Source organism: Limanda limanda, chromosome 22 (assembly GCF_963576545.1).
Source record: "Limanda limanda chromosome 22, fLimLim1.1, whole genome shotgun sequence".
Lineage (NCBI taxonomy): Eukaryota > Metazoa > Chordata > Actinopteri > Pleuronectiformes > Pleuronectidae > Limanda > Limanda limanda.
The window spans coordinates 4401376-4427822 of record NC_083657.1 but is presented as its reverse complement, the minus strand read 5'-3'; the positions used below and the strand labels follow the sequence as shown (position 1 = coordinate 4427822).

The 26447-nt window shown below is 42.2% G+C and overlaps 4 protein-coding genes across 17 annotated transcripts in view; 1 reads left to right on the top strand and 3 right to left on the bottom strand.

Annotated features, from left to right (window-relative positions):
* Positions 1-5946, bottom strand: part of LOC133028703 (C-type lectin domain family 4 member F-like) — a 12507-nt gene extending 6561 nt beyond the window's left edge. For 9 of the 14 annotated variants that reach the window (XM_061095674.1, XM_061095683.1, XM_061095686.1 and 6 more), the window contains exons 1-5: positions 1095-1156; positions 864-936; positions 671-769; positions 352-450; positions 67-129 (exon numbers count right to left, since the gene is read on the bottom strand). In XM_061095674.1, the coding sequence (XP_060951657.1) occupies positions 67-129; positions 352-450; positions 671-769; positions 864-918 (316 nt within the window). In that variant the 5' untranslated portion in view covers positions 919-936; positions 1095-1156. Of the gene's footprint in view, positions 1-66; positions 130-351; positions 451-670; positions 770-863; positions 937-1094; positions 1157-4418; positions 4476-5452; positions 5552-5687; positions 5796-5891 lie in introns of those variants that run through there. The other 5 variants (XM_061095675.1, XM_061095676.1, XM_061095677.1 and 2 more) reach the window with 5 other exon arrangements.
* A 2983-nt stretch (positions 5947-8929) lies between these two features.
* On the bottom strand, positions 8930-12011 carry asgr1a (asialoglycoprotein receptor 1a). The gene is made up of 5 exons (XM_061066636.1): positions 11999-12011; positions 10108-10200; positions 9731-9885; positions 9342-9451; positions 8930-9199 (listed from the first exon to the last, which is right to left on the bottom strand). Exons 1-5 carry the CDS (start codon positions 12009-12011, stop codon positions 9043-9045), a joined length of 528 nt encoding a protein of 175 aa, XP_060922619.1. The 3' UTR covers positions 8930-9042.
* Positions 12012-12078: 67 nt separating this feature from the next.
* LOC133028724 (cytochrome b5 domain-containing protein 1) lies at positions 12079-13650 on the bottom strand. The gene is made up of 4 exons (XM_061095718.1): positions 13530-13650; positions 13187-13263; positions 12510-12728; positions 12079-12309 (listed from the first exon to the last, which is right to left on the bottom strand). The coding sequence occupies exons 1-4, from the start codon at positions 13648-13650 to the stop codon at positions 12079-12081; spliced, it is 648 nt and encodes a 215-aa protein (XP_060951701.1).
* A 2193-nt stretch (positions 13651-15843) lies between these two features.
* Positions 15844-26229, top strand: plod3 (procollagen-lysine, 2-oxoglutarate 5-dioxygenase 3). The gene is made up of 19 exons (XM_061095662.1): positions 15844-16042; positions 18577-18668; positions 18950-19086; positions 19200-19363; positions 19466-19578; positions 19966-20029; positions 20114-20211; positions 20942-21043; positions 21120-21251; positions 21347-21468; positions 22455-22559; positions 22742-22867; positions 22947-23088; positions 23164-23277; positions 23365-23436; positions 23593-23697; positions 23777-23923; positions 24820-24945; positions 25053-26229. Exons 1-19 carry the CDS (start codon positions 15967-15969, stop codon positions 25206-25208), a joined length of 2193 nt encoding a protein of 730 aa, XP_060951645.1. The 5' UTR covers positions 15844-15966; the 3' UTR covers positions 25209-26229.
* The last annotated feature ends 218 nt before the right edge of the window (positions 26230-26447 follow it).

The following is a 26447-nucleotide window of genomic DNA, read 5'->3' as shown; positions in this document are numbered from 1 at the left end:
GTCAGCAAGCCTCGAAGAATCCTGAAGTTTGAACAAATACAGAAGTGCATTTAGATTTATTGATACCTGAGGTCAGCCGGTCCTCCACAGCAGAATGCAGCAGCTGAGCTTTTCCCACAGTTTCTGGAACTGAGCACAGGAAACTGTCAGCCTGTTGCTACGGTTACACAGTTACATTTCGGTTATTTTTATCCCTCAACTTTGAACTCATCTGTTTCAAGACTCTTTACCAGATTTCACACGATCAGTTCACACTTGGACTCACATTTAGCAGCTCAAAAAAACAGGTTTTCAATGGAGAAGCATCAAAAATCAACAATAATAAAATCCATTAATGACATTAAATTTCACCTTGAGCGTTCTGCAGTGAGGCGCTAAGTGACTCGATAACGTTGCTCAGGTTGGAAACTCTCGTCTCTACAGACCACAGATGATTTGACGTTGTCACATCTGATAACACACACACACACACACACACACACACACACACACACACACACACACACACACACACACACACACACACATACAATAATTAGTCCACTAAAAGAAAAAACAAATCAGATTCATTCAGATTCATAACGCATCTTACTTGTATTTCCTGCAAAATGTACATGATCATTTAATTTATACACTTAATTAATGTGTGCATGTGTGTGTGTGTGCTCACAGCTAACTCCCAGATTTATGATCAGAACAAGGACGACTGTCACTGCCACAGCAGGAACTATCCAGCGTCTGAACCTGGAGACAGGGACAGGCTGAGGCTCTGACAGACAGAGAGAGAGAGAGAGAGAGACAGTTCATCACTTCATCAGTCAGGTCGTTGGTTTGTGTTTCTAAGTTTTTCCAGTGAAACATACCGTTAATCCATTGGTCGCTCTCGTCTTGTTCCTTCATGCGCATGTGACATGTCATCGTCTCTGTCTCTTTAAGCTGAAGACAACAATATTTAATTTGATATAAACCTGATTCTATTTCTACATTTTGTTTTCCAGCTCAGAATCAAATATGGTAGTTTTTACTGAATAGGTTCAGATTTTACATTTAAGATAAATTAAAAGGAATCAGATGTAAAAATTAATCATATTTACGTTTCCTCACTTGTTGAAGTTGGATGAAGAAGAATCGGGTTCTCTGGGGACTTTTCTTCTTCTCCTCCTTTATATGAAACCGTCAAGTCATGACGTCACTAAAACCTCAGAGCTTTTGTCGTGTCGGCATCTTTACTTTCCAATGATTTTTTTTAATTTATCAACGCTTCTTGTTTTATTTGAAACTGAAACTAACCTCCTCAGTTTAACCATATGGGGACTCTTTGGGTTTATATCAACCTCTGAGAACTATAGGATATACTATATAAGAAAACATTTATATATATGTAAATGTATATCTACACACACATATATGTGGTGATATATATATATACATTTTTTTATTGGAAACAACTGTGAAATAGTATATAATATAATAATCAGCAAAAAAAAAAAAGAAGCTCTCTTTTTATTTGTATTTATTTATTTTTCTCACAGCTACAGTTCAGTTTCCTGTCAGGTGTAGTACTGGAGTAACAGAGTAAAAGTGCCCCTATGGTTCCCAGGGCCTGACTAGCAGAGTAGTGTAGTACCCCTGTGGTATTTATCAACACTTCCTGTTTATTGTGAAATAGTAAAACCTCCTCAATTTGAACCATCAGCAGAATCTTTGTGTTTTCTGAGAAAACAGAAGTTCACAAACTCAAATGAAACTTTTGATACAAAGTGACCTCTGCTACTCCAGAGCCCCGCCCACAAGGCGGTGGTCTAATGGAGACTGGATGAGCACAACACGGTCACAACACAAGTCAACATTGATATTAACAACTACACAAGCAAATATCCCCTGATTTAATACACGTGTTGTGATGTCACAGCTGTCCACTGGGCCGTCATGATGTCAGAGGTCATCCCTCTGTGAGGTCATCACTGAAGTGGAGGAGGAGTGCGGTGATGAAGAGGTCGCTGTCCAGTCGCAGCTCCTCCAGCTTGTGGTCTTCATCAGGGACGTTGTTTTCACTGAGCGTCCTGCTCATGTCCAGACTTACTCCTTCATGTTTCCAGCTGTAGCTACGGGCGTGAGAGTTGTAGCGGAGGTAACGCTGGAGAATCTCGTCCAGAGTCTCCTCTGAACACACCTGAGGAGCAACGCATCGAGTATTTCTATGTTCTCATACTTTTTACTTTTGTTATGAGACGACCAGCGGAGATGATTGCCTGCACTTTTAAATATGTCTGGTGTTTGCAGTGGCACATTTGACTTAGAATGTTTTCATTCTTTTTTGTTTGAGTGTAATCAGGTTCAGTGTGCAGTGCATTTGGAACCCTCCCACAGGGGAAGGCGGAGCTTAAGACTCCTCCCCAGCATAGGAGTCAGGTATTTTCAATCTACAATCAAAGTAAACTGATCGATGGCTATTTCTTGAAATCTCATCCGAGCGGCTCAGTGGGTGGACTGTGGAGAACGCTGAGCTAGAAAACTGTGAACCTTCGACCGAGCGCTGAGCTGGGGAGGGAGAACGGCCAGAGAGCGACTCCACCCTCCAGCTGAGCCTCCTCTTCCCGTTGAACATTTGAACTTGATGAGTTGGGTTTTATTTCCCTTTTTAAGTTGAGTAACTCAAGGCAAATAAACAGGAGCTCTTAACTAACCATCCTGTTTCCTTGAAACTCGAGATTGACAGAGAAAAACACATTGTGTTTCTAATGTGGAGCAGCAGAAGGAACATGTGGGGAACATGCAGGCGGAGGCATCTCCTCGTCTTTCCAAGTTGACAGCTTTGTGTACTCCACTGCATTTTGTACAAAAGGTTGAAAAACACTTCTTTTCCAAACTGTTTATTATAACGTCAGACATATTTGTTTATGGTTTATATTTGGTTCTGACAGCTGCTCGTCAATGATAATTCGATATTTTTTATCTGTGAACACCGCGGAACACCGCGGTTTATCTGTCAAACCGCCCCGGCAGTTTGCTCAGGGGTCACCGCTGCGCTTTTGGCAGATGTACCGAATCCTTTCGGAGCAGTGCAGGTCGTTGAGGCGGCCGTTCCAGTGCAGTTGAGCACAGTATTCACCTTCGTGCCCGAGGCCGTGACCGTCCCAGTTGTCAGGCTGACCAGGTGCCCACCGTCTGTAAACCACATGACACACAACACTCTGTGAACACGTATCATACTTTATATATGTTTGCCTGAATGTTGCTTTAATGCAAATGCAGCAGTTGTTCTTGTTGTCAGAGAAAGTCAAATTGAGGGTCTACCTGCGGTCCATGGAGCACGGAGTCTGGTCCACCCACTCCCACGTTCCAGTTCTCCAATCACTCAGACCCACCCAGAAAAATTTAGAACCTATATGACGGGTCACAAAGTCCTGGACAGAGACCAAGTTTCTATAATCAACAATTTATTGTCTGTCTTTACGCAGATGACACCGTAGTTTATGTGAGTATCTCCAGTCGAGACCAGGTCGTCTTCAGGCTACTGTCTCACCTACATGACTTCAAAACCAGCCTGTGGTCAGCATCAATTCAATAAATCAATAATCAATCACATTTTATTTGTATGGCCCATGTTCTCAAATCAGTTGGTTTCATATGGATGAACAAGGTTCGGCATCCGTCTGCCTTAAACCGACAGATGGATGGACTTACCCAGTCCTTGTCCGAGGAGAGTATGACCAGGTGAGATTCATGTTCCTCACACCAGGCTCCGGAATCATTCCAGGACAAATAGGAACGGCTGAAGAAATAACAATTCAAGCCAGAGAGTTTCCAATCCAGAGGACAGCAACCACCCAACCCTGTGCCTGCGAGACAGACAAGTCCACAGACAGGTTCACAGACAGGTTCACAGACAGGTTCACAGACGGGAGCATGGGTGTGAGTATGTGTCTTGTGCTGTCATATGTTAATAATATGATAAATGGACCTACTGTCATTGATGATTTGTTTGAGGGAACATTTCATCGAAGTAAGACTCCTGCTCAGAGAGTCAATGACCGACATCTGCTTCAACACCTCCGACACTGACGCACACACACACACAGACAGACAGACACAAACACACACACACAAACACACACACACACACACACACACACAGACACACACTTAGTTAATTAACAGTCAGTATGACAAATTCACTCTGCACGGCTTCCTGTCATGTGATCTGGAGTTTCACAGTCGGACTATACAATCTTTAACAAGGAGAAACACCCGACTATGTCTGGTTCCCTCGTCCTGCTCTGATTGGCAGTACTGGTTGTTCACTGGTCTAGATATTCAGCTGCTGGAAATCTAGTCATAGGAGGTGGTGTGTCAGCAAGCCTCAAAGAATCCTGAAGTGTGAACAAATACAGAAGTGCATTTAGTTCTAGTGATACCTGAGGTCATCCGGTCCTCCATAGCAGACTGCAGCAGCTGAGTTTCTTCAACAGTTTCTGGAACAGAGCACAGGAAACTGTCAGCCTGTTGCTACGGTAACACAGTGACATTACATTTACTTTTATCCATCAACTTTTAACTCATCTGTTTCAAGACTCTTTATCAGATTTCACACGATCAGTTCACACTTGAACTCACATTTAGCAGCTCAAAAACAGGTTTTCAATAGAGGAGCTGTAACAGTCTGGCAATTTAGGTTGTATTTGTCAGGACAAAAGTGTTTTCTGGTTATCTTGTAGATCTCTGTTGTTTGATTGAGTTGTTTTCATGTTTGCACTCTGTGTTTCTGTTTCCTGCTTTATTTTTTAGTCTCTGTTCCCTGTGTGTTGTTTCCGTCTTCACTTCCTGTCTTTGATTGTCAGCCCTGCCCTCATGTGTTACACCTGTGTTCAATTGCCCCTGCCTTCCCTGTGTACTTAAGCCTCTGTGTTTCCCCTTGTCCTCTGTCGGATCGTTTGTTCTTCTACCCCTTGTCTTCCATGGTGCTGTCCTGATCACCTGAGCTTTCAATCCCCGCGTAAGCTTCGTTGTGTTTTGTTTGTTACCTGTTAGTGTTAATGTTTTGGTTTGTTAAAAGGAGCCTCTTCACCTTTGAATCCACGTGTAAGCCTTGTTGTTTTTTCCCCTTCATGTTTGTTTGTTAGTTAAAAGAGCTTCTTTAATTGAAATATCTTTTTATTTTATAATCTCTGCATTTGGGTCCATCTCTTCATCTAAACCGTAACAGAAGCATCAAAAATCAAACAATGATCAGAACCATTAATGACATTAAAAAATGAACTTAACTGACTTTGTCTTATCCTGACCTTAGTTGAATAATTTTAATTGCAACAGACATTTGTGTTTTTCAATATTGTTTTCTACTCTTTGCACAAATGGAACCATACATGACCCGTGTGTGTGTTACTTTTTGTGTTACTTTGTGTGTTTCTTTGTGTGTTACTTTGTGTGTTTCTGTGTGTGTGTAAGTCACCTTGAGCGTTCTGCAGTGAGGCGCTAAGTGTCTCAGTAACGCTGCTCGGGTTTGAAACTCTCTTCTCCACACACCACAGGCGATTTGACGTCATCACATCTGATAAAACACACACACACAAACAATTCCACAAAAAGAAAAAACAAATCAGATTCATAATGCATCTTACTTGTATTTCCTACAAATTGTACATGATCATTCAATTTATACACTTAATTAATGTGTGTGTGCTCACAGCAAACTCCAAGTTTTATGATCAGAAGCAGGATGACTGTAACAGCCACACCAGGAACTATCCAACGTCTGAACCTGGAGACACCTGGGACAGGGACAGGCTGAGGCTCTGACAGACAGACAGACAGAGAGAGAGAGAGACAGTTCATCACTTCATCAGTCAGGTCGTTGGTTTGTGTTTAAGGGTTTTTCCAATTAAACATACCGTTAATCCGTTGGACGCTCTCGTCTTGTTCCTTCTTGCTTGTCTGCATCTTTAGTTTGCTATGAATATTTATAAACCCTTCCTGTTTTATTTGACACTAAAACTGACTTCCTCATTTTAACCATTTGGGGACTCTTTGGGTTTATATCAACCTCTGAGAACTATAGGTTATACTATATAAGAAAAAATGTGTGTGTATATATATATATATATATATATCACCAACATATGTGTGTGTAGATATACATTAACATATATATATTGAAAACAACTGTGAAATAATCTAATATGATATAATAATCAACACAAAAAATATATAATCTCTCTCTTTATTTGTATTTATTTATTCTTCTCACAGCTAGAGTTCAGTTTCCTGTCAGGTGTAGTACTGGAGTAATCAGAGTAAAAGTACCCCTATGGTTCCCAGTGCCTGACTGGCAGAGCAACACTTCATGTTTATTGTGAAATACTGAAACTTCCTCAATTTTAACCATAAGCAGAATCTTTGTGTTTTCTGAGAACTCAGATGTTCACAAACTCAAATGAAACTTTTGATACAAAGTGACGCTGCTACTCCAGAGCCCCGCCCACAAGGCGATTGTCCAATTAAAACTGGATGAGCACAACACGGTCACAACCCAAGTCAACATTGTTGTTAACAACAACACAAGCAAATATCCACTGATATAATACAGGTGTTGTGTATGTTTTGTGTGTATTTATTTATATGTGTGTGTGTGTGTGTATGTTTTTATATAGATTGACATACACATGTGTGTGTAGATATACATTTACATATACATATTTCGGAAACAAAACTGTCAAATAATATGATATGAAAATCAATCAGCATCCAAAATACAGAAGCTCTCTTAATTTTTATTTATTTACTTTTCTCACAGCTGCAGTTCAGTTTCCTGTCAGGTGTAGTACTGGAGTAATCAGAATGAAAGTACCCCTATGGTTCCCAGTGCCTGACTAGCAGAGTAGTGTAGTACCCCTGTGGTATTTATCAACACTTCCTGTTGTAAAGGAAATATAACAATTGACCATAATAAAATGTTTATTTCCCCATTGATTGATCATGTTTGAATCCCTACACTAAATGTTTCCTGTAAGTAACTAAATGCATTTAGTCTGCTTCCTCTCTTTGATCCTGCTTTTCTCTTACTACTGAATGTGTATTGGCCTGATTACCATAGCCACTGTAACCTGATTTTCTCTAGACACAGCCCTTTACTACTGAATGCATATTGGCCTGATTGCTAGACTAGGCATTGTTGTATTCATGTGATCAAAGGATCTCAACCTTTCCTGTTTAACAAACCCCCTCCAGTATGGGAGTGGTTAGCCAAATGTATAAAGACTGTGAATTGGTTTCTATCTGTGTGCAAATTACAACTAAACCCTGCGGTATGCACCATGCTCTGAGCATTAAAGTGTGACAATACTGTAAGAGAATTTTGTGTCTCGTTTCCTCGTTGGTAGTGGGATTGTAGAAATTGCCACGACACTGTTTATTATGAAACTTGTAAAACTTCCTCAATTTTAACCATCAGCAGAATCTTTGTGTTTGCTGAGAACTCAGAAGTTCACAAACTCAAATGAAACTTTTGATACAAAGTGACCGCTGCTACTCCAGAGCCCCGCCCACAAGGCGGTGGTCCAATTAAAACTGGATGAGCACAACACGGTCACAACCCAAGTCAACATTGATGTTAACAACACAAGCAAATATCCACTGATATAATACATGTATTGTGTATGTTTTGTGTGTATTTATTTAGTTATATATATGTGTGTGTGTGTTTGTTTTTATATAGATAGACATACACATACATTGTGTGTGTGTAGATATACATTTACATATATATATATTTCGGAAACACAACTGTAAAATAATATGATAATCAATCAGCATCCGAAATACAGAAGCTCTCTTAATTCTCATTTATTTACTTTTCTCACAGCTGCAGTTCATTTTCCTATCAGGTGACACGTGTGTTGTGATGTCACATCTGTCCACTGGGCTCTCATGATGTCAGAGGTCATCCCTCTGTGAGGTCATCACTGAAGTGGAGGAGGAGTGCGGTGATGAAGAGGTCGCTGTCCAGTCGCAGCTCCTCCAGCTCGTGGTCTTGATCAGGAACGTTGTTTTCACTGAGCGTCCTGCTCATGTCCAGACTTACTCCTTCATGTTTCCAGCTGTAGCTACGGGCGTGAGAGTTGTAGCGGAGGTAACGCTGGAGGATCTCGTCCAGAGTCTCCTCCGAACACGACTCCAACCTCCAGCTGAGCCTCCTTTTCCTGTTGAACATTTGAACTTGATGAGTTTGGTTTTATTTTCCCTTTTTAAGTTGAGTAACTCAAGGCAAATAAACAGGAGCTCTTAACAAACCATCCTGTTTCCTTGTGCCGGCAATCTGCACCATTTAGAGCACAGTTTGGAGGTAGATAAATTGCCTGTAACTCCCTCTGTGGTGTTGTGGTGATTTTATATCTGGTTTCTCTATTGACCCTTTTTTAAATTTTTAATTGAAGTTACACTACATCTCCCAATTTTAACACTTTTGCCCGACTTCATGTCGTACTACACCTTTTACTGCTTTTGTGTGACAATTCAAAAAAATGATCACATTTTGTGGACTAGGGACTTTATTGCGAGTTCATAATTTATGTATTGGCGTCACAAACATCATTCATTCATTTTAATCAATTCAAAGCATCACACACCAAAACCATGGTGTCATTATAATCACTCTGCCTGTGTTACATGTATTGTCCACTTGATGGTGCAGTAGAGCAAATGAAGCCCCATGAAGCTTCAGCCCATGAGTGAACCGATTGGATGGAAAGGGTCAATGCTTCATGAGGCTTTTTCTCGCCATCACTAGCTTTATGCTCTATTTGATGCAGGTGAGGGGCGGAGGAATCTCCTCGTCATTCCAAGTCGACAGCTTTGTGTACTCCACTGCATTTTGTACAAAAGGGAGAAAAATACTTATTTTCCAAACTGTTTATTATAACGTCAGACATATTTGGTTATGGTTTATATTTGGTTCTGACAGCTGCTCGTCACTGATGTTCTCTACTTCAGATAATTTTATGTTTTATCTGTGAACATGCGTGTGGGCGGAGCCGAGCGGTTTGCTCAGGGGTCACCGCTAGGCTTTTGGCAGATGTACCGCATCTGATGGGAGCAGTGCCGGTCGTTGAGGCGGCCGTCCCTGTGCAGGTGAGCACAGTCTTCGTCTCCGTGACCGAGGCCGTGACCGGTCCAGTTGTCAGGCTGACCGGGTCCCCACCGTCTAGAAACTAAACACAACAATCTGTGAACACGTTTCATACTTTATATATGTTTGCCTGAATGTTGTGAATGTTGCTTGAATGTAAATGCAGCAGTTGTTGTTGTTGTGGTTGTTGTCAGAGAAACTCAAACTGAGGGTGTACCTGCTGTCCACGGGGTACGGAGTCTGGTCCACCCACTCCCATGTTCCAGTTCTCCAATCACTCAGACCCACCCAAAAAAATGTAAGAAATGTGTGACTGGTCACAAAGTCCTGGACAGAGACCAAGTTTCTATGACCAACAATTTAAAGTCTGTCTTTACGCAGATGACACCGTAGTTTATGTGAGTATCTCCAGTCGAGACCAGGTCGTCTCCAGGCTACTGTCTCACCTGCATGACTTCAAAATCAGCCTGTGGTCAGCATCAATTCAATCAATCAATCATCAATAACATTTTATTTGTATGGCCCATGTTCTCAAATCAGTTGGTTTCATATGGATTAAAAAGGTGTGGCATTCTCTGCCCTTAACAGACACATGGATGGACTTACCCAGTCCTTGTCCGAGGAGAGTATGACCAGGTGAGATTCATGTTCCTCACACCAGGCTCTGGAATCATTCCAGGACAAAGGGGAACGGCTGAAGAAATAACAACTCAAGCCAGAGAGTTTCCAATCAGGAGGACAACAACCGTCCAACCCTGTGCCTGCGAGACAGACAAGTCCACAGACAGGTTCACAGACAGGTCCACAGACAGGTCCACAGACAGGTCCACAGACAGGTTAAGAGACAGGTCCACAGACAGGTTAAGAGACAGGTTCACAGACAAGTTAACAGTCAGGTTCACAGACAGGTTCACAGACAGGAACATGGGTGTGAGTATGTATCTTGTGCAGTCATATGTTAATAATATGATTAATGGACGTACTGTTGTTGATGATTTGTTCGAGGGAACATTTGATCGAAGTAAGACTCCTGCTCAGAGAGTCAATGGCCGACAGCTGCTTCAACGCCTCCGACACTGACGCGCGCACACACACACACACACACACACACACACACACACACACACACACACACACACACACACACACACACACACACACACACACACACACACACACACACACGCACACTTAGTTAGCTTACAGTCAGTAATGAAAAATTCACTCTGGAGTTTCACAGTCGGACTATGCAATCTTTAACCAGGAGAAACCCCTGACTATGTCTGGTTCCCTCGTCCTGCTCTGATTGGCAGTACTGGTTGTTTACTGGTCTAGATATTCAGCTGCTGGAAATCTAGTCAGAGGAGGGGGCGTGTCAGCAAGCCTCGAATAATCCTGAAGTGTGAACAAATACAGAAGTGCATTTAGTTCTAGTGATACCTGAGGTCAGCCGGTCCTCTATAGCAGAATGCAGCAGCTGAGCTTCTTCAACAGTTTCTCAGAGAAACAGATGTTGTTTCTCTGAGGACTTTTCTTCTTCTCTTTTTTTATATGAATCCGTCCAGTCATCACTTCACTTAAAGTTCACAACTTTTCTCGTCTGCATCTTTAGTTTGCTATGAATATTCATAAACCCTTCCTGTTTCATTTGACACTTAAACTGACTTCCTCATTTTAACAATTTGCTGACTCTTTGGGTTTATATCAACCTCTGAGAACTATAGGTTATACTATATAAGAAAAAATGTGTATATACGTATATATATATATATATATATCACCAACATATGTGTGTGTGTAGATATGCATTTACCTATATTTATATATTGGCAACAACTGTGAAATAATATAATATAATAATCAGCAAAAAAATAATAGCTCTCTTTTTATTTGTATTTATTTAGATTTCTCAGAGCTGCAGTTCAGTTTCCTGTCAGGTGTAGTACTGGAGTAATCAGAGTTAAAGTGCCCTATGGTTCCCAGTGCCTGACTGGCAGAGTAGTGTAGTACCCCTGTGGTATTTATCAACACTTCCTGTTTATTGTGAAATAGTAAAACCTCCTCAATTTTAACCATCATGAGAATCTTTGTGTTTTCTGAGAACTCAGAAGTTCACGATCTCGAATTAAACTTTTGATACAATGTGACCGCAGCTTCTCCAGAGCCCCGCCCACAAGGCGATGGTCTAATGGAAACTTGATGAGCACAACACGGACACAACTCAAGTCAACATTGATATTAACAACAACACAAACAAATATCCACTGATATCATACACGTGTTGAGTATGATTTGTGTGTATTTATTTATTTATACTGTATATACATATATATATTGGAAACAACTGTGAAATAGTATATAATAAAATAATCAGCAAAAAAGAAATAGAAGCTCTCTTTTTATTTGTATTTATTTATTTTTCTCACAGCTGCAGTTCAAATTCCTGTCAGGTGTAGTACTGGAGTAATCAGAGTAAAAGTACCCCTATGGTTCCCAGGGCCTGACTAGCAGAGTAGTGTAGTACCCCTGTGGTATTTATCAACACTTCCTGTTTACTATGAAACTTCTAAAACTTCCTCAATTTTAACCATCAGCAGAATCTTTGTGTTTTCTGAAAACACAGAAGTTCACAAACTCAAATTAAACTTTTGATACAAAGTGACCGCTGTTTTGTGTGTATTTATTTATTTACATATATATGTGTGTGTGTGTGTGTGTGTATGTTTTTATATAGATCGACATACACATACGTGTGTGTGTAGATATACATTTACATATATATATTTCGGAAACACAACTGTAAAATAATATGATAATCAATCAGCATCTGAAATACAGAAGCTCTCTTAATTTTCATTTATTTACTTTTCTCACAGCTGCAGTTCATTTTCCTGTCAGGTGACACTCGTGTTGTGATGTCACAGGTGTCCACTGGGCCCTCATGATGTCAGAGGTCATCCCTCTGTGAGGTCATCACTGAAGTGGAGGAGGAGTGCGGTGATGAAGAGGTCGCTGTCCAGTCGCAGCTCCTCCAGCTCGTGGTCTTGATCAGGAACGTTGTTTTCACTGAGCGTCCTGCTCATGTCCAGACTTACTCCTTCATGTTTCCAACTGTAGCTACGGGCGTGAGAGTTGTAGCGGAGGTAACGCTGGAGGATCTCGTCCAGAGTCTCCTCCGAACACACCTGAGGAGCAACGCAGGGAAATCAGGTCGGAACAAACTGTATAAACTTCAGTTCTCTAATACTTTACTCCAGTCAAATCCATGAGCAGTGAAGGTAACGGATATCTGTTTCTACCTGTTTCCTGCTGCTGTCAATCTTTGTGCTAAGCTAGGCTAACCTCAGACCCATTACCCAGAATGCACCTCGTGTGATCAGCTCACCTGCAGCTGCTGCTCCTGTGACGTCTGCACGTTGATGACTCGTATCCACCTGGCTTTAGTCGTCAGCACTCCCACCTCGTAGCGTTGATCCTTCCACCAGGGCTCGCCAAAGTCGTTGGCCCAATTGGAGCGGGGGCCGGTAGGGGAGACGTGCACGAAGCGCCCCCTGGGGGTGTAGTACCTCACACAGTTGGTCAGTGGATCCACATGTTTCAGGATCTGAGGACAGACACATGCAGGTAAATCCAGCAAGTGCTTATACTCAAGTGATAGTAATCGAGTATTTCTATGTTCTGAAACTTTATACTTTTGTTATGAGACGACCAGCGGAGATGATTGCCTGCACTTTTAAATATTTCTGGTGTTTGCAGTGCCACATTTGACTTTGCAGGTTTTCATTATTTTTTGTTTGAGTGTAATCAGGTTCAGTGTGCAGTGCATTCGGGACCCTCCCACAGGGGAAGGCGGAGCTTAAGACTCCTCCCCAGCGCAGGAGTCAGGTATTTTCAATCTGCAATCAAAGTGAACTGATCGATGGCTGTTTCTTCTTTAAATCATGTGACCTCCTGACCCCTAAGGTTTATCTGGGGACCCGTCAGAGGGGCCCGACCCCCGTGTGGGAAACAACAGGGGATTCTTTAGCTGTGACTTTGCTGCTGATGTGTTTTATCACCCACGTCTTTGGTTTCAGGGTCGAACCAGCAGCTGATGTCACTTCCTGCAAACTCCATGATGGGTAACAGCAGAATGTCGCCTGAACAGAAACAAGTACATGTTCATCAGTCACATCTTAAAACAGATTTATTATGAATTAAAGTATAAATCAGACAATAATAAAAAGTATAAAACTGAACATTCAAACAAAAGAGCTGAAATGTGTTATAAACAGTCATTGATCATCTTGTACAGTCTCTGGTGGGTTTTATATACAGTTCCTGATTGTCTGGAACACGCAGAGTAGAGCAGTAGCAGAGAACTAGAGAAGGAAAGTACTGGTGTAGCTCCCGGCTGTTACCCCACCTTTGTACTGGTTCATCAGGGGGGTCAGGTCGCAGACTTTTCCCAGGAACGACACCCACAGGTCGTCGGCAGTGTTGTGAGCAAAGACTTCAGCAGCAGTGAAGAACTTCTGTCGGCTCATGTTTAGAAGAACACTTCTGCTCCGGTGTTGTCACGTTACTATGGCAACGTTACTCTGGCAACAAGGAGGTGGAGTGGGGGCGGGCCTAGAGACATCAAATGAAAACTTAAATTAAAGAAACATTCATTATTAAAAGGCCCGAGCACCGACAGTGCGAAGGCGTCAAAGTTGAATGATTCTCCAAAAAAGAGGGATTTGTTATATCTCCTCTGTGCATTGTCCAATCAGCTAATGTTTCCAATCCCCATTTCCTCAGGGCTCCATCATTAGCAAAGACTCCGCCCAATATCCCCCATAATGAGAACACATCATTAATCATAATGGAAAACGATATTAGACTAATGACACTGCCATGAGAGGTACTATTTTCCACATACCTACTTGATAAAGCTATCCCAATTCTCACTTGAATGAGCTTATCAAATATAAAGTCTCTGATCCAATTATATGTCCATCTACTGTGTCTTCTTCGTTCCCTGTTTTCCTTTATAACACATCAAAGACCGTCAAGGTGTCTTTGATGTTACAGCCGTCTAATTCTATATAAACGCGAGTAAAGCGAGTCAAGTATTAATAGATTAAGGGATTGATGGATTAAAGTCAATGCCTCTGAACTTGTCTTGTAGAAGACAAAACACCTTGACCTCTTCACTGGGAAAGAATCCCCGGGTTTCAAAATAAAAGCCTGCTGAATAGGTCTTGACAGGTGTAATGGTACTGATCTAGATCATTGATCCGTTTAACTCCTGGAGAACAAGAATAACATTACCAAAAAAAAAAATTCAATAAAAGCTGAAAGTATAATAACACACTGTTGAGGGTTTATTAGGGTCTATGAGATTTCGCTGATGTTTTATTTACTTTGGCTTAACCTGCTATTTATAATAATTGTAATTTTCTTTATTCATTTTATCTGAATGTTTTTGTTTTATTCTATGTGTGGATTGTTCTATATAAATAACTATAAGCTGTTGTGCAACAATATTTTAAAGGTCACTCTTTCTCTCTCTAAGTTGACTTTATTCATTTCAGTAGTGACTATTATATTTTTCATTAATGTGGTTTCTTTAATAAGCTCGAGTTTATCTCTCTGTCTACATATTCTTACACTCATAGTATATTATACTATCTATTGTATAGTCAAATACTTATATTTATACCTCTGCTATATATCATATAATATATCACACTCTCTGTATATTCTTTGTATATATAAGTCTATATACACATATGTATACATGTGTACTTGTTATAATTATAATAATCATTATTATTATATTACTACTACTATTATTATTATATAAACTGTTGCTGCCATTATTACTATATACTGCTATTATATTGGTATAATTACTATCATATATAAATATATATTATGTTATATTACATACTATATATACTGTACTATTTTTATATACTGTCTAACAATAACATTGCCATCATTTCATCAGTACTATTACCATCATCTTGCCACTGCACCTTATCTACCTATTTTATCTTGTGCTTCTGTTTTTATTCTTTCTACCTCAATATTTTTATTTTATTCTATTGTATTGTATTTTATTGTATTCAAATATACCGGCTGCTATGACGACTTAATTTGCCTTCGGGGATGAATAAAGTTATCTATCTATCTATCTATCTATCTATCTATCTATCTATCTATCTATCTATCTATCTATCTATCTATCTATCTATCTATCTATCTATCTATCTATCTATCTATCTATCTATCTATCTATCTATCTATCTATCTATCTATCTATCTATCTATCTATCTATCTATCTATCTATCTATCTATTAATTAAGTGATAACTGCAGGTTAATGACTTAATAAAATGGGGTTGATGAGGTGAGCTTCTCTCTCTCCCCCCTTCCCCTCTCCCCCCCTCTCTCTCTCTCCCCCCTCCCCTCTCTCTCTCTCTCTCTCACACGTGGCAAACCTACACTTTCTCGGTTTTTCACGAACTTTCTGCAACGAAAAAAACCCTCTGTCCTCTCGTTTCCATTTGTCCTCCGCTGATTGGCTCGTCCGAGGCCGCCTCGACGCGCTGATTGCTCAGGACACCCGTCACTCAAGCGTAGCCTCTTCTCATTGGCTGATCCTCGGAAATGGGGCGGGCTCAGGGGTTTTTCCCCCTCATGTTGACATCTCGGGAAGATTCGAGTCATCGCGATATTTGCAGCTCTTGAGAGTCTCGCAGCTGATGGAGTGAGGACGAAGGAGGAGAAGAAGGAGAAGAAGGAGAAGAAGGAGAAAGTGAAGCTTGAGTTTTACTCTGTGAACTCAGTGGTTCTCGTTTCAAACCGCCGCCATGTTGCCCCTCGGTCTGCTGCCGCTGTTCTTCCTCCAGAGCTTCGTGTCCGCCGACCAGCGGAGCCCCTCTGCAGGTAAGGCCGCCCCTGAGGGTCCCCTGCCCGGCCAGGAGGACCACCATGCCCCGCTGGAGCTGCCTGGCTCCGGGTCTCCGAGCTAACTGTTGCTAACTGCGCTCTTATTCACAATAACGTGTCTTTAACTCTTTGATTCTTAACCTCGATATAAAATGAGTTTATTACTAAATGTTAACGTGTAGAAAATCACTGCAACTCAAACTTCTCAACTTTTAACGTCGCCCGGAGGCTCGTCGATTCACCGCTGAACCGACCAGTCGATTAATCACCAGGAAGTTAATTTAATCTAAAAAAATGTGTTTTTATTTTCTATTTTATTGCCATTATATTTTACATTTTATACTTTCACGTGTTTTCTTGTCGACCTCATTCTGACTATCTGCTGCTGTAACTAATGAATTAACTTAAAGTTGATCTTATAAATCAATAACAATAAATCATGAAAGTAAATGTAGGTAATCTTTCAAGTAATAGATTTAAAGAAGAATCTTCTCTGATCGATCAGTTCTACAATAATCAGAGGCTCATGTCAGATTTGGTTCTTCCCACTGTTCAATGCTTAGTTTTATAAATGTCTGTGAGGGAATGTTAAAGTTATTCTACATCATGTTCATTTTTCCTCATCGATACCTGGACACTTACAGGTTTAATGATTCAGTCCAGAAATATAGGTTATGACCCTGTGCCTGTGAAAGACTCGTATCAGCTGATAAATCACCGAGCTCCTGTTCAGACACTGACCTGATTCCGATGATCAGATTTCTGTCCTGATATCAAAACCAGCTTCTCTCGTCAGTGTTGCTATTGTCAGTCGCACAAAGTGAGCCAGGTTAAAAAGATGGATTACATTTATTCACATGTTAAAGAGCCGGTTCTCACGCTGAAGAATCAAACCACTGAGGATGTTTTCTCCTCTGAGCCGAGCTTCATGTTCCAGTGTTTCATTGATGTGGTGAGTTTTGGTTTCCTGTTGTAACTTTAGTTGAAGATATTTAGTCTTCATCACCTGCGTCCACCTGTACTTGACTCTGATTGGTTTATAGACGGCGTGCGACTGTAGTCTGCGTGTTGTCAAGTGTGGGATAGCTTCATGTGGTTGCCTAGGTGACATAATTATGGTATTACTCCCAGCATCAGCACCTTCAAGCGCAGTACCCCACAATACTACAGCACTCCACAATACTACAGTACTCCACAATACTACAGTACTCCAGACTAGTTCAATCGCACCAGATGACCGTCCTCGTGGTTAAAACATTATATCGTTTGAGGTGAAGACTGCAGCTGTTTCTTCTTCTTCTTCTTCTTCTTCTTCTTCTTCTTCTTCTTCTTCTTCTTCTTCTTCTTCTTCTTCTTCTATTCTTTAAAGCTATGATTAGTTCAAAAGTACAAACTATCCCACAAAGTGTTCATTCAATCTGCAAAACAAACAGATTCAAGGTTCAGTTTGATCCAGACCAGATTTCAGTTGTGATATTAATTAATCTTTTTTCGGAAATAATTTGCAACAACTAAGATTATTACATTTTCCAGTAAAATACAAATAATTCAATAATTTCCAGTTACCAAAGTCAATTGTTAACTTTGCTGTAATGTCTTGTTGTCTGTGTCTGAGCTGCAGGAACAGTTTCCTGTTAAGACAGCTGTGTGTCTGTGTGTCTGTGTGTGTGTGTGTGTCTGTGTGTGTGTGTGTGTGTGTGTGTGTGTGTGTGTGTGTGTGTGTGTTTAAACAGTCGTGTGAATGTTGTTTTACACTTGAGTATTAGATTACTGAACAGCTGTTATAAGTCCATTGACAAAACTTCCATTTCTCTGACATTAGTACAGAAGTCACATGTGACAAGGTAATCAGATTACCATCAGTCTGAGTTGTGACTACAGTGTGAAACAGAAATTAAGTTGTTGTATAATTAAAAACATCCATAAACCCTTGTTCGCGTTAAATCCTACGTGCCTTGAACGCACCGTTGAAACATCTGCGGCAGCTGGGAATAATCCCCCCGGTTTTCTGGGCCCCGGAGGAGATGAGAGTTTGAGTTTGTCGTCCGTCACTGTTGCTGAAACCACAGAGTCTGTGACTCAGGACAAGGAAGCGTCTGTCCCCTGCCCCCCCCCCCCCCATCCTCCCCCTCCTCACCTCTTTAACTTTTCCTGAGGGTTTTCTGACGAGTTTCACTTTGCCTCAAATTCCTGGGAAGCCTGAAGGCAGCGAGGAGTTTGCTGAGCAGCGTTCCCCTGACGACCGTCCCAGTTTGACCTATCAGAGTCCTGACCCGTGATTCGCTGAGTCATGTCGGGACTTGTCTGCTCCGACAGCTCCGCCTCTTGTCCCGTCAATCATTTTAATGAACTTTCTTTTTAAATAGACGTCTGCGGCGTTGACTTCCGCTCAATAGTCAAAGTATTTGATTAAATATATAAACCAATAAACCTGCTTGACTCAGCTGCGACACGTGTTGAATCCAACATGTGATTGATTTCATGTTGATTTAATACATATCACTAAGGATCTCATTGTATTGTCCTTATAGAAGATCTGCTGGTGATCACCGCGGCAACGGAGGAGACAGACGGCTTCAAACGCTTCATGAGTACGATCAGGGAGTTCAACTACACCGTGAAGGTAACGCACACACACACACACACCCAAACACACACACACACACACACACACACACACACACACACACATAAAAGCTCAGAAACAATGACCGATGTAAAAACAACAATGAAAACAAACATGTTACGACTGGAATCTTTATGTGTTTGTTTGTGTGTGTGTGTTTGTGTTTGTGTGTGTGTGTGTGTGTGTGTGTGTGTGTGTGTGTGTGTGTGTGTGTGTGTGTGTGTGTGTGTGTGTGTGTGTGTGTGTGTGTGTGTGTGTGTGTGTGTGTGTGTGTGCAGGTGCTGGGTCTGGGGGAGGAGTGGAAGGGAGGTGACGTTGCTCGGACAGTGGGTGGAGGTCAGAAGGTCAGATGGTTGAAGAAGGAGCTGCTCAAACACTCAGAGAAGACCAACATGGTCATCATGTTCGTGGACAGGTAAACACTGTGTGTGTGTGTGTTATATATCTCTGTCCTCGTGTCTTCTCACTTCCTGTCCCGTCCCACCTCCCTCTGTGTTTCACTCTTCCCTTGTTTCTTCGTCTCTGTAGTTATGACGTCATCTTCTCGGCGGGCCCGGAGGAGCTGCTCTCCAAATTCAAGCGTCTGGGTCATCGAGTGGTTTTCTCAGCCGAGGGATTCTGCTGGCCCGACCAGAGACTGGCCCAGAAGTACCCTGTGGTGCATTCTGGGAAACGCTACCTCAACTCAGGAGGTCTGACATGAAAACCTCGCACACACACTCACACGTGGAAACAACGTTTGAATCCCAAAGCAAAATGAAAGTGATGACGAGGAACTCTTCCTCTCTGTTAAGGTTTCATCGGCTTCGCTCCGGATCTCAGTGCAATCGTTCAGCAGTGGAAGAACAAGGACAGCGATGACGACCAGCTGTTCTACACCAAGATCTACCTGGACAAGACACAGCGGGTGAACTGACATCACCATGACAACAACCATACACTACCTTTACCATGAATGGAACTGCTCTCTGGTCATCTGACATTCACTTTGAACATGCTAACGTCGTATTGTGGTTCCTTTGCTGCTGAAGTTGGTGATGTCAGAACAACCGTGAGGAAGAAGGCAGACGCGTTTATTTACTCTGTACTTCCCTTTAGTGTGAACAGCTAGCATAGCACGTTAGCATGAAGCTTAGCCAGCACCAAGTGTCATTAACTTTAAAGCTACGCAAACCCGTGAGAGCTCAGTTTTCGTCTCGTGTTTCAGACGTAACTTCCTGTGATGTCATAAATGAATAAAAACATTCACGCCAAGGTTCTAACATCATGTGGATGATGTGATTTGTCGCCTCAGACCAAGTTCAACATGTCGCTGGACCATCGATCCAGAATCTTCCAGAATCTGAACGGAGCCGTCGGTGAGACACACACACACACACACGTTTTTACCTGTACCCCTCTGTGTGGGGACCCTCTGTTAACCCTTCGTCTCTGTCGGTCAGATGAAGTCGTCTTGAAGTTTGAGAAGGCAAAGGTCCGAGCGAGGAACGTGGCCTTCGACACTCTCCCTGTTATCATCCATGGCAACGGACCCACCAAGGTAAGCGACCAGTCACCCATCAGAACCATGTGAGCTCAGCTGGTGTCTGAGGTGAAACAATCACAGCTCAGAATGTCTAGGGAGCCTCTGATTCTTCTTCATTGTTTTTATTGCAGTTTTTTGTTTCCATTCAACAAACAAACAGTGTCTACCAAACTAGACACAAAACAAACACAAAACATACATGACAGCTCTTACATGAGGGATGAACATATGGCATGATACAAGAGGTGGTGAATCTCACAGTACACGAATGTCCTTCAAGTCCACAGCAGTCCTTTTAATAGGGTGGAGGAAAGCTCTGGACCGATATAGTCCAAAAATGGGCGCCACACTCTGTAGAACTGATCTACACTGTGATGTATAGGGAGCCTCTGATTGATCAACACTGCAGCTCAGCGACAACATCCACAGGACAGAGTCGCTGCTCCTGTGGTGTCTCAGAGTGTCCGTAAGCCTGACGTTGAAATTGGACTCAAAACAACGTCATTTACACCAAGTTCTTAGTCTAAATCTCCTCTGTTATCCTCTCGGGTCGTGTTCATGCGTGGATCACATTCCCCCCCGCCCCCCATGGGCATAGTGGTGAGAAGTTAGTGAATGAATTTACATTTTTGGGTGAAGTATCCCTTCAAAACAATGGGCTGCCTGTTACTGACTGTACAACATTCACATCATATGTTTGAGTTGATGAGTGAATCACATGTCGGACGTGTCTCTATCTCTGCAGCTGCAGTTGAATTACCTCGGTAACTATGTCCCGACGGCGTGGACCTATGAGAGCGGATGTGGCAGCTGTGACGACGACCTGCTTTTCTATAACGACGTTCCTGTAAGTGACCCCCCCCCCTGACAGGACAACCCCGAGTTCCATTTCCCACTGACTCACCAGGAAGTCTTATTTTCAGGATGACGAGATGCCTGTGGTTCACGTTGCCGTGTTTATCGAACACGCCACTCCCTTCATGGAGGAGTTCCTGGACCGACTGACCACGCTCAACTATCCCAAGGCCAAGATCCACCTCTTCATCCACAACAACGTACGATCCCGACGCAGACACACAGGAGAAAACTCTGTGACGTGTTGTGGTCTCTCCTGTTCTGACGTGTGTGTGTGTGTTCCCCTGTGATTCAGGTCGTTTACCACGAGCGTCACATTCAGAGATTCTGGGAGCGTCACCGGTCGCTGTTCCCCAACGCCCGGCTGGTTGGTCCAGAGGAGAACCTGCAGGAGGACAAGGCCAGAACCATGGCTGTGTGAGTGGAACCCACTCAACATATTATTCATATAAATAAATAAACTTAGGTCTATATTCACATGGATTCAAGTTTTCCGTCGCTATGACGGATTTCCGTCAACTCCGCTCGCATAAGGCGTAAAAAGCCGAGTATAAATCGGCCTTCCGGAGTCGCATTTCCGGTTTAGTACCCGGAAACTGCGGAAACCACGGAAGATTTAGAAGAACGAATATAGACCAAAATAGAAGAGCACTTGGCAGAAAAGATCCGAAACTATGAACACTAGTATAACCGGTCACTGACCCGCGGATTTGTCCGCCAGAAAAAGGCTCTGAGGAGCCGCCGTGGCGATGTCAATAAACGTATGCCACACACGAAGAAGAGCCGACTTCAACAAAAAACATTACTCCGGCTAGTGGTCTGGCGGTGAATTGCGTTGCAACACGCGCCACTGTAGGGGAACTATAAACCAAACCGAGTCCGTAGAAGCTGCGTGCGTAAAAAACGACTATAAATCGGCCTTAAAAATGAGATCGATGCAGATCCGAAGAGAAAAAAAAATAGGGGGGGGGGGTGTAACACTGATATGATTTGCAATAACTTCACCAATCAGCTGTGATTTTTTTAACCTTTTGTTTGTGAACCATGCCTTGCGTCTTTCTCATGTTTGAATGGATAAGTTGACGCGGCATTTAAAAAAAAAATCCATGCGTTGGCATATAATTGTTCTTGAAAGCATTGTGGAAATAAATGCTTGCTCTGACGACTTGTGCAGACGTTTTGTCATTTATAGCCCATTAACACGAATGGTGAAGTCTTGCAAAAAAATATTGGTTTTATGCCCTAGCTTTAAACTAGTAAGTGATAATGGACCACGTTAGGTTCAAATATCGAGGCGGTAAGCAGCCACGACCCAAAGTGAGTGCCGATTTTTTTTTTTCAGTCAGATGATTTTTTTTTGCTTTAATCCCTGTATTCATGTGTTTGTGTGTATGTGTGTGCAGGGAGGCGTGTAAGAAGGATCCAGCGTGTGATTACTACTTCAGCATCGACTCTGACGTGGCGTTAACGAACCCCGACACCCTGAGGATCCTGATCGAGGAAAACAAGTACGTTCCTTCCTGTGTTCATGAAGTCCCTGGTGTGAAAGAGTCTTTATTAAATTCCTTATTAGGTTTTCTGTCCGTTAGTAGGATCACACAAACACTACGGGACCATAGGGTGTGATATTTTTGGAATAAAGTTATATTTATTGAATCTTTTTCCTGGTTTTGTCACGTCTCTCCCTAAGATCTGTCATCGCTCCCATGTTGTCGAAGCACGGGAAGCTGTGGAGTAACTTCTGGGGCGCTCTGAGTCCTGAAGGCTACTACTCAAGATCTGAAGACTACATCGAGATCGTCCAAGCAAAGAGGATGTGAGTTAACGCAGACACACAGACACACACAGATTTTACTTTGTTCTAATGAAACACTTGTATCATCCCGTGTGTCCAGCGGTGTGTGGAACGTGCCGTACATCACTCAGGCCTACCTGATCAAAGGCAGCGTGCTGAGGTCTAAACTGTCCCAGATGTCTATGTACGTGGGCGAGGGGATGGACCCGGACATGGTGTTCTGCAAGAGCATCAGAGACCAGGTAACAGCGATCACTGGCTGTGTGTAAAGACGATCAGCGGCTGTATACGAAGACGATTAACGACTCTGTCCACAGGGCATCTTCATGTTCGTGTCTAACCGCGACGAGTTTGGTCGTCTGGTGGCGTCGGCCAACTTCAACACGTCCAGGCTGCACCCGGACATGTGGCAGATCTTCGACAACCCTGTGGTCAGACGAGCACACGTGATCGTACGAACATGTGAAAAACTAAAAAGGAAAAACCAGGGCTGAGTGTGTGTCTGTGTTTGTTTACAGGACTGGAAGGAGAAGTACATCAACGAGAACTACTCCAAGATCTTCGAGGATGAGAAGAACTTCGTGGAGCAGGTAACAAAACATCGTCGTAACCAGGGATGAACAATAACTCCCACACAAATGATTTGTCTCTGACGCTCTCTTTCAATGTTAGTTGAATGATGCAAAAATGTAGTTGGTGATTTAAAAGTTCAACTCATGTAACTAAACAATGTCTGTGTGTTTCAGCCCTGTCCAGATGTTTACTGGTTTCCAGCTTTCACAGAGAAGATGTGTGACCACCTGGTGGAGACCATGGAGGATAACAACGAGTGGTCTGGAGGACGACACAAGGTAACGTGTTCCCCCGTCTGACCGACCCTCTCTGAACAAACCTGAGAACTGAAACCTTTTGTCTTTTCTCTGTGTTCAGGACGAGCGTCTGGCCGGCGGCTACGAAAACGTCCCGACGGTGGACATCCACATGACCCAGATCGGCTTCGAGAAGGAGTGGCTCAAATTCCTCAAGGAATACATCGCGCCGGTCACTGAAAAACTCTATCCCGGATATTTCCCCAAGGTACAGTCAAGATACTCCAGAGTAAAGTTATATAGTTTTCTGCAGCTTCACTCATGAATGGTGTTACATATAGGGTTGCAAAGGGGCGGAAAGTTTCCATGGGAAGTTTAGCTCGGGAATTTTGGGAATTTTGAAAAAGAAAAAAAAACTACGCAAATTAAATGCTGAGCAATAAAAACATCATTCAAAACTCTATTTTAAAGATGTATGGAACGTTGAGTTTCAACCCTCCACTGTGCATTCTTCCATCACATGCACAGATAACTCCCAGCATCCTTCACTCTACAGCAGGGCTATTGAGGCCTGCTGTAGAGTGAAGGACTAGTCAGGTAAGTTTCAATGATATTACTGTGAAAATATATAAGCATGCTGATTGAGGATTGTTCATCTGTTCATCTAGCCTATTTCCATTCATTTATCCATCAATTGTAAAATATGTTTACAGACGATTCCAATTGTTTGGCTAACTATTTATATCTCTGGCATTGCATTAGTATTTTTTTTCTCATCTTATTCTACAGAACAATGCCACGTGCACTCTCTCATGTGTGGAGACATTTCACCCCATCCAATGTAGAAGGAAAGGCTGTGTACATTTGCAAATACTGTGCAAAGACCTATGTTAAGAATGACACAACGATGCAGAAGCATAGAGTCAAGTGCCCAAAGTTTCCTCAGGGCTCAAATCAGCCTATGACAAAACAAAGTGTTTATATTTATGTGTGTATATCACAAGGTAAATACAGTTAGTATAAATTACCCACCACATTTCAAGTTTATTCCCATTAATTCCTGTTTATTCCCGTTAATTCCCATGGAAAGTTTCCAACTCTGAATTTTGCAACCCTAGTTACAAATCAATGGTATTTTGTGTGTGTGTCTGTGTGTGTGTGTAGTCCCAGGCCATCATGAACTTTGTGGTGCGTTACCGCCCTGACGAGCAGCCGTCTCTGCGACCGCATCACGACTCGTCCACCTTCACCATCAACGTCGCCCTGAACAGCAAAGACATCGACTACGAGGTACCGGCAAAACAAATATCAAGTTGAAGATGGAGGAAGAATCTCGTCATTCGTAAAGACTCATCACTGTGTGTGTGTGTGTGTGTGTGTGTGTGTTTGTGTCACAGGGTGGAGGCTGCAGGTTCCTACGTTACGACTGTAAGGTGGAGTCTCCCAGGAAGGGCTGGACCTTCATGCACCCCGGGCGTCTGACCCACTACCACGAGGGTCTGCCCACCACAAGAGGGACCAGATACATCATGGTGTCCTTCGTTGACCCCTGAGTGTTCCGTGTGTGTTAGCATGTGTGTGTGTGTGTGTTAGCGTGTGTGTGTGTGTGTGTGTGTGCGCCTCAACGTTAAGACAGACTTGACGGAGGAATAGACGTGCTGAAGCGTTTTTGTTTGGTTTCTGATTGAATGATCAACCTTCACCTGCCAATCACTCGCGTGCTGCAATCACATGATTCATTTCAGTGCGTCCTTACACCAGGTGTTACGAGTCTTGACATTTCAGAATAAGAGTCACTTTATTTTATTGTCGTTCGTAGCTTTAGATAAAGAGACGGAGATGAACATTTAAAAAATAAGGGTCTGTTGGAAAACGCCACCGCGCTGCCTTATTTTAACAACACAACCTAAGTCTATGCAAAAACAACACACTCCTCCTCTGTGTGTCCATCAACTCTCTGCTGTTACACTGATCATTATCCTGTAGGGGGCGCTCTCCTTCTCGAATCGTGATCCCCAGTGCCCCCTACAGGATCAACTTTGATCAGCTCGATTTTCAAATCCTAATCATCAAACACTGAACATGTTCTGTGGATATTACCGATCAGATTGAGCTTCGATCTTTGAATGTTTGAAACTGGAGAAAAATAAACAGACAAAGAAAACGGATCGAAAAATGACGAACGTGAATGAAAATAACGATAAAGAAAATAAAGTATTTTTATGTTAAACGTGTAAACTGGGGTAAAACTCTGCTTCAAGATATGTAAACTGTTACTGGGAAAACGTTAAAGGCCTTTTTATATTTCGTGTTTTATTCTTCATCGTTTTGAAAGTTGTTTCATGTCTTCATATTTTCAGTTTGATGCTGTAGCTCCGTCGGATCCTCTCAGTTTATAAGTTTATTTAAATCGTGTCGAGTGTTTAAGCGACGAGGTTTCCGCCTGACGCCTCCTGTAGTTTTCTCAGCGTGCCTGTCGATACAAGGAATCAGCTTTGTACAAACTGCATTAAATTATTTGTTAATGACGTTTGTTAATGTTTTGAGATTTTAATAAATAATTTTAGTGTTACAGCGGGTTGTGTTTGTTTCGTCTGTTTCAGTCTCTTCTCTGTCTTGACCTTAAATTCTTTTTTTTTATCCTTATTTATGTCTGTGCTGCTTGTGATTGTTTGACTTTTTAATATTCATCTGACCTGAATTTATCTGGGATTATTTTATGAAATAAATGTATTCACAAAATAAAAGCTTCACTACAGGAAATGACGTTGACCAATTAAAGTGGAAAATAC

Excerpts from the sequence above, each read along its gene's own strand:
- LOC133028724 (XM_061095718.1), bottom strand. The coding sequence starts at position 13,650 with ATGAGCCGACAGAAGTTCTTCACTGCTGCTGAAGTCTTTGCTCACAAC. Across the intron at positions 13,264-13,529 it reads CCTGATGAACCAGTACAAAG|GCGACATTCTGCTGTTACCC; the intron begins GTGGGGTAACAG and ends GTTTCTGTTCAG. Across the intron at positions 12,729-13,186 it reads TCGACCCTGAAACCAAAGAC|ATCCTGAAACATGTGGATCC; the intron begins GTGGGTGATAAA and ends GTCTGTCCTCAG.
- plod3 (XM_061095662.1), top strand. The coding sequence starts at position 15,967 with ATGTTGCCCCTCGGTCTGCTGCCGCTGTTCTTCCTCCAGAGCTTCGTG. Across the intron at positions 21,469-22,454 it reads AAGGCCAGAACCATGGCTGT|GGAGGCGTGTAAGAAGGATC; the intron begins GTGAGTGGAACC and ends ATGTGTGTGCAG. Across the intron at positions 23,698-23,776 it reads GGTCTGGAGGACGACACAAG|GACGAGCGTCTGGCCGGCGG; the intron begins GTAACGTGTTCC and ends CTCTGTGTTCAG.
- asgr1a (XM_061066636.1), bottom strand. Across the intron at positions 9,452-9,730 it reads TCTCCTCGGACAAGGACTGG|GACTTTGTGACCAGTCACAC; the intron begins GTAAGTCCATCC and ends GTCTCTGTCCAG. Across the intron at positions 9,200-9,341 it reads CCGTACCCCGTGGACAGCAG|ACGGTGGGGACCCGGTCAGC; the intron begins GTACACCCTCAG and ends TTTAGTTTCTAG.